Here is a 12,500-nt window from a genome sequence, read left to right on the forward strand (position 1 = left end):
TCGGCTGCGAATTCTCCCCACTCGAATGACCCGATAAAACAGGATGAAATGAGCTTAAATGTAACTGAGGTTTCCTTGGGATATAGATTTAGCTGTGACCCACTTTTCAGGTATTGATCACTTGTCGTCATGCAAAACAGCTAGGGAACGACAAATATTCAGATATTGTGACTGCAAATCACTTGAAATACTATCACGGTCGAATAGGATGCCACTTTGCCGCCTTGATTAATTAATTAACTAATTAAAATTCCTTGTGCTAGTTGGCGCTGAAATTGATACACCCTTGATTCATTTTTGTATGGCTCGTAGAATACTAGTCTCCTTCGCAGCCGTTTTTTGGATGTCACGCAACGCTCCCCCCAAAGAACCGGCTTTGGGGGGAGCGTTGCGTGACATCCAAAAAACGGCTGCGAAGGAGACTAGTAGAATACCGGCATTTTCAGTCATCGATCACTGTGAAATTTGGCGTGTTCACTGGAGAGACATGGCCAGTTGATGTTTTTCTCTGTCCTTGTGTGGGCCCATTTCCATTAGTAGGGCTTACGCTCAAATGATTCATATGGGGTACAAAACTAGCACTTCACATTACACTCTAATCAGTGAAGTCACTAAATGAAAGCTTGCCTCCATACAACGGAGCATCGGGTGACGAACTTTTAGAAAGTCCACCTCCTATGCCGGACTACCGTTCGCACGACGAAAATCTGGAGCTTGTTTTAAGCTTTAATTTGATCCAGAACCAGCGCAAACCTGTGAAGAAGGAGAAGAAAGCCCTCAGCGTCTCAACATGAAGCAAGACACAAAACTGAAAAAACAAAGAGCTACATGCAAACGAAAACTGTGACTTGAAGGTTTCCGAATTATCTGTAACCACAAACCCCCAAAAGGGATACCGTGCAGGGCCTGTAACATTCTTTTTAGTTTTCAATGCGTCTTCATTACATGTATTTCACGATAAACAGATAAGGAACCATATCCGTTCCGTGTAAAATCTGACCGGGTGCCGCCAGTCCAACGATCAGTTGCCCTTGAAAGCTACTTGGAAACAGTAAAGACTGAAATATCCGAGGTACAAATAACGAAGCCTAAATACAACTTGTCTAAACTAGAGCACAACGCAGTAAAGGAACTAAAAAACAACACTGCAATCAACGTCTAAAAAGCAAAAATGACAAAATACAAGAGGCAAAGGTCCAATTCAACAACCAGGACCTCTATAAACCTCTTGAAAAGCCCATGGTTAAAGAAACACTTCATAGAGTCAATGACGTCATCTCTGAACTCTATCAAGATAAACACAGTGACAATGTGACAAGAAAGTGGCTTCAGAAAACCCCTAATCCGTCTCGGGTTCCAGTCTTCTACACTCTAACAAAAATCCACCAAAGCAAGGCTAGTCGGGAGACCGATAATTTCGGGCTGCGATGGTCGTGACTACTTTCAAGTAGTTGGATGAAAATTGTCACTTGAAGCTTTTGCCTTCGCAATATCAAAGGAAATGTGTGGCACAGTTATGAATATTGCTCTGATTTGAAATTTAGTGTATGCACAGGCGGCCCAGAGTCGGAAGGTAAACAATTATAAGGATTTGTATGGGAATCTTGATAACAGACTGAAAAAGATATTTACCCGCAAAAGTTCTCAATAAAAAAGCCGTACTTTATTGTCATGGTGAATTTCTTGCTTTTTGTGTGGTTTTTTTGCCTGATTGAATGCGATTTAAGCGACTTCTCAAATTCCCGAGTCGTCACTCTTCCCTAAATAAAGGAAAGGCTGGCAACTCATTTCTAACTTACCTCAGATCTCGCCGAAAAAATTCACACTTCTCCGGCATCAGTCACGCTCAAACTCCGGCGATGACTACACGGATAAATCTACTTCCCCTTGACCAAGTTTCAAGGTCCAGCGAGTATCCATTGCTGAGAAAATGCGAAAAATATTCAAATTTTCAAACTCCTTCGAGGCTCGCTAACAACCAATTTTGACACGGCTGGTCAACGGTTCACCGAGCCTCCATACGGTGAGCGCAAACCTACGCAAGTGTACCCATAGTTGGGCAGAGCAAAACAAATCCCAGACTCGTCCCCAAATACCTGCCTGGGGTCATGTTCTAGTTTCTAAATCGGCGAACGATATTAAAAGTTCCACACTGAAACCTTAAACACAGCTCCCATCGCTTTGGTTGCCCCACCGCATGTTATAAATCCGGATTTTCATCGAACTCCGTAAGTACTGAAGCTGTTTGGATGGAGTTTGAAACGCAGTCGAAGGTATTTACTAGTGTATGAAACACAATCCTGATTTTCATCCGTCAACAACTCACATTATCATGACTGCAGAAGAAATTCATTTGAAAAGGTCGCTGCACCTTTTCAGCCTTTTGGACACATTTTTCTGTTGAGAGTGCAGGGAAAATGCCATCGTTGAAATCATCTGTGCTTTGTTTTTGCGCTTCCAGTTGCGTTGAAATGTTCAAAATTATTTCTCACACCGGTGCATCAAGCGATATCGATCGAAAAGCAACGATTATTACTCGGAATACCTGAAAGGTATCCGAGTTACAATCTCGCTTGTCTGTTTTTTGGACAGTAGAAATTACGGTGCGGTGATTTCTTTGGCTCAAAGTAATTCACTAAACAAAACTATACTTTTTCCAACAACAACAAAAAAACAGTCGTGGTGTCGAGTGTCATCGGACGAGGGGATTTTTGCACGCGCGAGGCTTCAAACAGCTTCAGTACTTACGGAGTTCGATGAAAATCCGGATTTATAACATGCGGTGGGGCAACCAAAGCGATGGGAGCTGTGTTTAAGGTTTCAGTGTGGAACTTTTAATATCGTTCGCCGATTTAGAAACTAGAACATGACCCCAGGCAGGTATTTGGGGACGAGTCTGGGATTTGTTTTGCTCTGCCCAACTATGGGTACACTTGCGTAGGTTTGCGCTCACCGTATGGAGGCTCGGTGAACCGTTGACCAGCCGTGTCAAAATTGGTTGTTAGCGAGCCTCGAAGGAGTTTGAAAATTTGAATATTTTTCGCATTTTCTCAGCGATGGATACTCGCTGGACCTTGAAACTTGGTCAAGGGGAAGTAGATTTATCCGTGTAGACATCGCCGGAGTTTGAGCGTGACTGATGCCGGAGAAGTGTGAATTTTTTCGGCGAGATCTGAGGTAAGTTAGAAATGAGTTGCCAGCCTTTCCTTTATTTAGGGAAGAGTGACGACTCGGGAATTTGAGAAGTCGCTTAAATCGCATTCAATCAGGCAAAAAACCACACAAAAAGCAAGAAATTCACCATGACAATAAAGTACGGCTTTTTTATTGAGAACTTTTGCGGGTAAATATCTTTTTCAGTCTGTTATCAAGATTCCCATACAAATCCTTATAATTGTTTACCTTCCGACTCTGGGCCGCCTGTGATATCATGAGTGTCTATCAGCCTCGTTCCCAGGGATTTTCTCCGCGTAGAAGATCCCTGGGAACAAGGTCAACCACAAGTACGAACAGCCAGAAAGTATTCAATGATAGGCGCCCATAACTAGGAGCTAACAACTCCAATATATCAGGTCTATGTAACTGCATTTTCACATATAAAGCTACTTTTAGACGAGTTCGTACTGATGAGATTTGGGTTGCACAATAGCATCGTGATTAGCTGGTCAATGACTATAACAAGCCAGGAGCACTGAAGACACATTTGCATTTCTTAATTAAATAGACGGAAGAACACTTTTGCAGACGGATATGCTGGTCAAAAAAGAATCGTTGAACTACTCATTCTGAAACAAAAAACCTCATTTATGAAAAAAGAAATTGCTCATCCCTCCCAACCTGCTCTCAAAAAACGCTGTTTCACTCCAGAATGCCAAATCGTTAGCTTTCAATTATGGTAGTGCAAGGTGTAAGCACCGATTTCTAAAATTGTAGGCTCCTGTAAGCTCGGAGTTATTGTTGCGTATGTACCAGTCAAAGAGTGAATTACAGGCTGGTCATTCAATACAAATGTACAATGATTGGAAATAATGGGCTATCAGGCTCAATTGTTTTCCATGCCTCGACCCGATGCGCCTCATATGTTGGCAAGCCAACTCTACCCGGGAAGAAATAGCAAGTGCCCTCTTTTGTGCCCTTTCTAACGCGTCAGAGAGGTACCGAGGGAGATTGGCAAAGACTACTGAGGTATACTCAACTATAGATCTAATTAGAGAGCACTGAACGGTCACAATATCTTTTTCCTGTACACGAAATGCCTTCAACTACGAATGTCATACAGCCTCTGACATACTTGCAGTGCGTAACCCATGTTAAGTCCTCAGAGGTATAGGTGCCGAGCAACTTAAAGGACTTATCGACCTCTATGTAAGTCATTAACGTTCGGTGTTTGGCATTCTGCAAAATGCCCAAGCGGGGGCATTCGCCGTTCGGGTCCTCTGGAGAGTGTGCCATGGAAACGAGGCTCGCATTCTGCACGCATGTTGTCCGTGCGACAACCGTGCGACTTGTCACGAACCACAGTTCGGAATCTTTCATTACAACTTTGTAGCCTGCCTTTCCGACAATTAAACGGGCTTGAACTCAGAAAATGGCAAAACAGCAAGAAGTTGAAAAGAAAACCGTGTTAGTTGCCGTGGATGGCAGCGAGCACAGTGAGAGAGCTTTTGATTGTAAGTAACCTGCAAATTACGTGTTCTATGCCGTCTATGTGATGTGATGTAACTCACGCCATCAGAAACTTTTAAAAGTTTAATTCCAAGCAACATTGAAAGGGTCGTTTGGGAACAGTCCCACCAGAGAAAAAATAAAGAGTGTCTAGAATCGGTTGCTCTCATTTGAAGTGAAAATGTAACCGTATGTCGTGTACTTTGCAAACAATCGATACTAATGAATACTCAATTCCACGAGCACGAAGTAAAATTAAATTTTACACAGCATGCGAAGTGCTTGCAGTCAGGCTAACCTCTTCAAAGATGAACATGGTCCTGAAATGAGGGGCAATAAGGTTACGCGAATGCGTAAGGAGTACATGAATTCAGTGAGTGAATACCCATATCTTATTTTTTTTTTTTGGGAGGGGGGGGGGGGGAGGGAGGGGGAGGGGGAACTGGTTGAATATTCACCAGTACAAATGCTTCAGTACATTTTTCACAACATTCTAGTGGAGAGGGGGTCAGGTAGTCACAACTGCGTTAACTGTATATCTGTTTTTAAAGCCCTGTATTTGTGGTTGTTAATAAATCAACAGCAGTCAATAAATGAGTAACTGAACAAGTTAGTACTAGAACAATTAAAACTACATGTAGCAGAAATCAGGGATTAGCACGGTGGATTTGATTCCTGTTTTGTCATCAATGAGGCATTTGAAAGTAGCTGTATATTTTGTATCCTGATTTGAGCCGCGAAGGCAAAGACAGGTTGCAAAGCAGCAAGAAGAGAAAAACCTCTGGTTACCTTGGACTTCAATCTCACTTTCATGCAGACGCCAGGGTCCCGATCTGACCCTCAGGCTCGGATTGGTTGATATTTTTACAAACATGCAAATCAATGCGATTGGTTCGTTTGATTGTTATTACCTAGGGGACGTGTAATTGCTAAGTTGCCATTGGTCCCTTTTGTAATTATTAATTTGACGCATTTGACAGCTGGCGTCTGCTTGAAAGGGGAGAGTTAAGCCCAAGGTAACCAGAGGCTTTTCTCTCCTCACCACTTCGCGGCTCTCTCGCGACTCAAGAAGAACCTCTGGGGCCAGGGTATATATTTTGGGGAGAATCGTCTGTACCCTTTTCTACTATTTGTTCAGCAATGAAGGTATCACACTATAAGTATTTTGACTGTTATCTTGTCGCTAATAATTTTATTAAAAACAAATTATTATGGAATATATGTGTTGAAATGCAATATCAAGCGACATAACCACCGCAAAAAGCTTGACAATTTCACCGGAAGTAAGCCTGTTTTTTAGCTCAAGCGTGAATTTTTAGGTCGTGTCGTACCTCATTGAACTGGCTTTAGAATTGGCCAAAAGAACAATAGAACGAACAACTTTAGATACATGCAACAATGGATTTAGCACAGAAAACAATAGGAAGTACGACACTATGCAGCCAATAAAATATATAGTGTTCAACAAGAGGTATGACCCTACTTGAATTTTTGTTTGCTTGATTGCTCAGAAGATGCTAATGCAAGTTGAATATCATTTTGGGTTCTTGTTTTTTTCAAGTATTCTAATGCCCCTCCAATGGAACTTGACTTTTCTTGGGCGATTGGTAACACTATCGCATGAGATCAAGGTTATTTGTGCCATCCACCCAACATCCTGTAGGACTGACACAATTAGAATGCATTTGCAATCGTTGCAGGCAATAATTGTAAAATTAGATGCCACTAGCTAGCCTCACTTGCATTCCTTAGGCCAGGTTAATGCTTAGGTGCGCAATAAAAGACAATAGATGGGACTTGGGCGTAAATGAGGGGCAGAGAATGTACTGACAAGGCGTGGATAATACCCACCACCGGTATGGAACACCGGATGAGGGGCCTCGGCAACTAGCCGAGGGGGTGCCTCATGCCTGTATTGCAAGGTGGGCATAGTTGCTGGCATAATGTCCTGGGGCCAAGTTAACCCAGTCCAGCAAAATAACAATATGCCCCCTCCCTAACGGGGCTTCAGCACAGGGCTGAAGGGGTGCCACAGGCACAAAATCCTCGGAAAGGTTACAAAATCCTCGGAAGTACTGTAAAATACACAATAACCAGAAAGCAAAACAGGGGAGGGAGGGAGGAAGGGATTAAAATGCTGAGCAGAAAACAACAGACGAGTTGAGCTTTGGAAATTTCAAAATGCAAGGGCTCATATGGTGGGAAGAATGAGAGAGCCTAATAAGGTAGTCACGTGATGGGAAGTCACTCTCTCTCCTCCCAGGCTCTGCCCAGTATTTGCTTACCAGCATTAACATCTATTTTATTCTAAAATATCATTTTGCTAGTCACAATGATCCTACCAATTGTGAAGATACTGATCACACTTGTCCTGTGGGAGAGATGTTATAACATAGAACTTTTGTATAAATGCAATATTTTTATTATTCAGGTTACCTCCATTGATAATTGACAACAAGTCTCATTTTTTGAGGGTTTTTGCTTCAAGCCTTTGTGTCATCAAAGCATTTTGAAGCTTCATTGACAGAAAATGGAATATGAAATTATTAATAAAACTCACTCTTGCATTACATTTAATTTGTGAGGAGGGACTGCATGATCTTTAGTTCACCCTTAACTATTATGTTTGTTTTTATGATTATGATTATAATTATTATTATTATTATTATTATTATTATTATTATTATTATTATTACTTATATGTATATATATTTTTACTTTTAGGGTATACTAACAACTTTTATAGGAAGGGTGATGAGATATTAGTGTTTCATTCACATGAGGTGCCATCAATGCCTTCTGCTCCTTATCCATGTAAGTTGAAGTTATTATTAAGTCATTTGAAGAGTGTGAAAACCCTCAGTTCTCGAGACCTTCCAGACAGGGCATCTATTAATGTAACATGTTGGATGATGTGTATGTTTTAGTTGTGGATTTCTCAGTATGCAAGGACTTGAGGACTATCCAACCTGATTCCTCACTCTACTGCAGGCTCATACATGCAATTTTGTTGGTTGAAATTACACTTGACATCATGTGATTTCCTGTACTTGTACATGTAACAATGATAATCTTCGTCATCATCATAGTTTTCATTATTGACCCTGTTCCTCTCAAGATTGTACTCTGTCGCCAATTATTTTAATTTAATCGTCAGTGGGGAACCTCTTAGTGGCAAAATGATAAAGGACTCCACAGCTTCTTACGTTACATTTAAAATATTTAAATAACATAGGTGACAAATTACTCCTAAATTTCAGCATGTGAAATTACAATGTTGCCATCATGGCAACTTTTCCTACAGCACCAAAAAGGCCTCTTGTGAACATAATTTGTCACCCATGATAATAATTACATAGATTTAGCCAAGCTGTGCTTGTGCTTGTGCTCTTCTCTGTTCTTTATCTTGTTGCTTGTCACTAATATTCAATTTCCTGCCAAGAAAAATTGCCTGAACACTCCTGTCCCTAGAGGCTCTCCTGCCTCCCCACATCCAACCTGACAGTCTGTACCGGTGGATGGACTTACATGCCCATGACGTCAACCAAAATTTCTCGCATGGATAGATTTCTCAAAAAAACTTACCCATGGTGCTCTGCTGGCGTGCTTTGCACGCATGAGCTCCACTATTAATAGCTAACCAAAAAGATGGTATGCACATGAAATTAGAGAATAATTTCATTTGCATTTTGTTCAAAATCAAGTAACTTGGCTTGGGAAATTATTAGAATTTGGACAAAACGCAAGTGAAATTATTCCCCAATTTCACTTGTCACCATTTGATTACCCATACTAATTAAGAAGATCAGATTAATTCAGCAGGATGACAGTCAAAGGTCTGCGGCATATATTTGGCTACAATTCAATACATTATTGCTCTTTTAGATGGCTTTGATTTCTCTGAAGGATGGAAAGAGCATCTTGAGCAGAGCGAGAAAAAAGCCAGAGATCTACTTGAATCATACTACAAGAAATGTCAAGAGAAAAATGTAAGAATGGTGTAAAGTTATGGGAAGTGTGGAATGTTCATCACTTTTGTTACTTTTGACAGCAACAATGGTCCAAGCTGTGTCTCTCAAAAGAGGCTGGCCATCCCAGTCAGGCTTTAAACATTAAATTTTCTACGGAAACTGGCCAGCTCAGCACAGACATCCCAGACAGGACCAGCCCAGCCACTTCCGGAATAGGGTTCTTTCTTGGACTAACTGTTGTGTAATGCACAGATTGTTTAATTAAACCCTTTGACACCCAAACCAGTATTTCACTCTGTCTAGTGCCAGACGATTTTACTCGTCAATGGGGAACCCCCAGGAGGCAATGGGTTAAGGGTTTTGGAGAAACGAGCAAGATTGTTTGCGTCGTAATTACCCTCTATTCATTTGCATTTTGATGTTTACCGAGATGATCCATGACTCTAGCACAGTTGCTAAGAACAGATTCTTCCCTAGAATTAAAGTAGTTACAATCATGTATTAGAGGGTCAGGATGGGGGTGCTGGAATCTCAGCTACTGTATCAGCTAAATTTTTGCCCATTTCGCAGCTGTCAGCTAACTCAGCTACTGTTGATGCCATGCATGTACATGTACAATTAGTAACACTTAAAACACATCATCAGTTCTCGGCTATCAGTTAAAAAAAACATCGCTTCTCAGCTAACATTTAAAATTTTGGCCTAATTTCAGCTATCAGTTGACCCCATCCATACCCTCATATTAGGGCACCACTCCGTGTGGATCTCCTACAGCTTGCTTTCCTGCCTCCTTGCCATGTGCCACCCAAGTGACAGGGTTGACAGGGATAGGTCCTGAATTAAAAGGAAAGTTATAAACCCTTTTAAGTGTTCTTTGGTGGTTACCTTCTTATTACCGCTATTGTCAGAATCCCTGTTTTACTACGCTGGATGATCAATACTGTTATTAAGAGGTACGGCATAGGATTTCCCTACATACCCAGTGTTTAGCTCATGTCCTCTAAATGAAAGGTAAACCTACAAAACATTACATGTAGATGTCTTTTTTTTACCATTTTCAGTTGAAATGCAGACTTATCAAGGAGACAGGAAATCCAGGGGAAGCTGTTTGTAAAGTTTCCAAAGAGAGAAAGGTTGATCATGTAGTTATGGGCTCAAGGGGTTTGGGAACAGTAAGCCGTGCTTTGGTTGGCAGTGTCAGTGATTACTGTTTGCATCATGCTAGTGTTCCAGTGTCAGTGGTTCCACCGCCAGATCGTTTTGATCATCATGGATTTATGAACAAACAATGAAAACACCTTATGAGTTACTTTTCATTTATTACATTAGCACGGCCTGTGCAAACATGTGGAGATAATGATTGTAAATTTAGGAAAATGAATAATTGAATAAATGGCTTTACTTGACCTTTAGATGTGTATTTCTGTATGTAGAGAGAGATTTAACAGGAAGACGCACTACAAAAGGCGTAGCCATGTGCCTCACGGTAAGCACGCGCAGATGGTTATTTTGTCAATCAACTGGTGGCATACTTCAGAAGAAAAAAGTCCATTATGCGAATAACATGTTTATATTTAGAAGATGTTATCTGTCATTCTTTTTTTAAATTCACTCCCCTGTCCCTTTTCCTAATGATGGAAATATCTTGTAGGCCAGTTTCATCTCTGTGTTGCTGTTTGTTGATCACCATCTGTGATAATCAGTTGAACTTGACTGAACTTGAACAAAACAAGAGCATGACGTGACCCCTTTCATAGTGCATCTTCGTGTTTAATTTAACCCATTGACTCCCAGGGGTTCCCCATTGACGAGTAAAATCGTCTGGTGTTAGACAGAGTTTGGCCGGTTTGGACGTCAAAGGGTTAAGAACGCAGTTTGCAGCAAAGGGCCAACATCACGCTATAAATTGATACACAACACGTACAGTACTTACTCATAAGCTGCACCTATTAATTAAGCATGTTCTAGAAAAGCACAGTGGTTTTTTAAAGGAAATTGTCATATATTCATATAAAAAGCAGTCTGAAGCCTGCTTAGATAGCAAATTTAATTGTTCTAGACTGGTTTTGACAGCATTTTCTTCTACAGTAACTGTTATCAGTTTAATATGTATTTTCAGGTAGCCCTTTCCATAAGCTATAAAGCTTCTCTGGGCTCCCTTGCCGAAAATTTAATGTAAAAGAAGAAGCAATAAATTATAAAAATTAATACATACATACTTAATTTATGGTAAAAACAATAAACTGAACTGCTGTTACCAGTAAACATGCTTCTAATCTCCCTGTTTTATTCCAAATACTTTGCTTTACAGTTCAAATTTTAAACCAATTTTTGCTTGTTTGCAACCTGCACACTCAATATCAATAGTCTGAACGAAATGATCAAAACAACCCCTTACTTGAACATGGCAACCCTTTTTAAAACGAACACATGAATTTGAGAACACACATGGCAAATCCAGCTGCTGTCCAGAGGGGAATAATAAAGCCACCGGGAAGCTTATTCTTAGTAAACTGGTGAACATAAATAACTTGGCGAGTCACATCCGTTGCCTGCTGACTCAACCAGGTTGCTTTTGAAAGATGCAGTACTAGTTCTGCATGGTTTTCTTACTGTACCTTCCAAAAACTCGCAGACAAAAGCCACAGCTATGACGGGGAGGGAGGTACAACAACAACTGGTACAGGTGAATGTCGCACAACATAATCACTAACACTACCAAGCAATGTTCTTCTAATCTTCCCTAATCCTCTACAACCAATAACTACACAAGTTGCTCTTTCTTTTTTGATGTACTCAGTAATTACTTCTCCTGGTTTCCCTGTGTCATGAATCATCTTGTATGATAGTTTTTCCTAATGAAAGAAGAAGAAAAAGGAAGTCAGCATTCATGTGGCTTTTAATCTTGAAAATCCTTTGGTTGACCCTTTATAGGTGTTAAGCATGGACACAGACTATTATTAAACAAACCTTTGCCCTAGCCATGACACCACTCATTTTTTAAAACATGGACCCAGACTATTAACAAACCTTTGCCCTTGGCACAACACCAGTCATTTTTATCCTGGCCATTTACAATAAGTACCAGTACTGTTAATTTGAATAAACCCACAACTATGCAATTAGAAAAAATAAATTAAAGCAAGTGGTACAAAGAATGAGATCTGCAGTGTTGTATAATTACATTCACAAACTTGATGGGAGGCCATTAGAGTGCAAAAGCGTCAAGTGTAAAGCAACACTGGTGAAAATATTTAACACCAGCCTTAAAAAAGGGTGAATGATAGGAAATCTGTACTGGGTGCATTTTTTCAGCATTTCCAGCATACAGCTGTATTTAGCAATAAAATGAATGCAGTGAGCTTTAGATTTAAATACATGTAAGACTTTGAGTACCAATTACCACCTGGAAAAACATTGACCTCTAAAGCTATGTAAGACACACATGAACTCAAACTCATTCACATCGGGTTAGTCCAACCCAAAGCTTGCTTGCCTATTTATAACAGAGGGGTTGAGTAGTTTAAAGTATGGTTTCAGGGTTTAACCCCACAACAATCTGAATCTTTCCAAGACTACAGACATACCGTTAGGTCTTGAAGCCATGCTAGAAAGATTTACTAAAAAATGATTGAGAAGAAATGGAAGCTACATGTAGGCAGTGCTCTCCTCACTTCAAAATTACTGGAGGTTTCTCCTACTACAGTAACTACAGCTACATGTAGGTAATCGTACTTTGAAAATTTGTTTTTCAGGTTCATGAGCTTGTGCCTTAAATATAGAAGCAATAAGATAACAATACCAGTTAATAAAAATAATGCATGCTGTTTTGCACTAATCAGTAAACCAAAACGTGTCTTTTAA

The 12,500-nt window shown here is 40.4% G+C and overlaps 3 protein-coding genes across 3 annotated transcripts in view; 1 reads left to right on the forward strand and 2 right to left on the reverse strand.

The window, feature by feature from the left end:
• LOC137967643 (universal stress protein Sll1388-like) overlaps positions 1 to 1,949 on the reverse strand; it is a 10,421-nt gene extending 8,472 nt beyond the window's left edge. Inside the window, exons 1-2 of the mRNA XM_068814162.1 lie at positions 1,800 to 1,949; positions 628 to 753 (exon numbers count right to left, since the gene is read on the reverse strand). The gene's annotated coding sequence lies outside the window, so the exon portion shown is untranslated. The remainder of the gene's footprint in view (positions 1 to 627; positions 754 to 1,799) is intronic.
• Positions 1,950 to 4,478: 2,529 nt separating this feature from the next.
• On the forward strand, positions 4,479 to 10,042 carry LOC138012499 (universal stress protein Slr1101-like). Its single transcript, XM_068859283.1, has 4 exons — positions 4,479 to 4,670; positions 7,390 to 7,479; positions 8,551 to 8,654; positions 9,698 to 10,042. The coding sequence occupies exons 1-4, from the start codon at positions 4,589 to 4,591 to the stop codon at positions 9,926 to 9,928; spliced, it is 507 nt and encodes a 168-aa protein (XP_068715384.1). The 5' UTR covers positions 4,479 to 4,588; the 3' UTR covers positions 9,929 to 10,042.
• A 622-nt stretch (positions 10,043 to 10,664) lies between these two features.
• The window catches only part of LOC138012502 (universal stress protein in QAH/OAS sulfhydrylase 3'region-like), a 15,076-nt gene continuing 13,240 nt past the window's right edge, over positions 10,665 to 12,500 (reverse strand). Inside the window, exon 4 of the mRNA XM_068859285.1 lies at positions 10,665 to 11,491. Within this exon, the coding sequence (XP_068715386.1) occupies positions 11,285 to 11,491 (207 nt within the window). The 3' untranslated portion in view covers positions 10,665 to 11,284. The remainder of the gene's footprint in view (positions 11,492 to 12,500) is intronic.

This window comes from Montipora foliosa, chromosome 8 (genome assembly GCF_036669935.1).
Source record: "Montipora foliosa isolate CH-2021 chromosome 8, ASM3666993v2, whole genome shotgun sequence".
NCBI lineage: Eukaryota > Metazoa > Cnidaria > Anthozoa > Scleractinia > Acroporidae > Montipora > Montipora foliosa.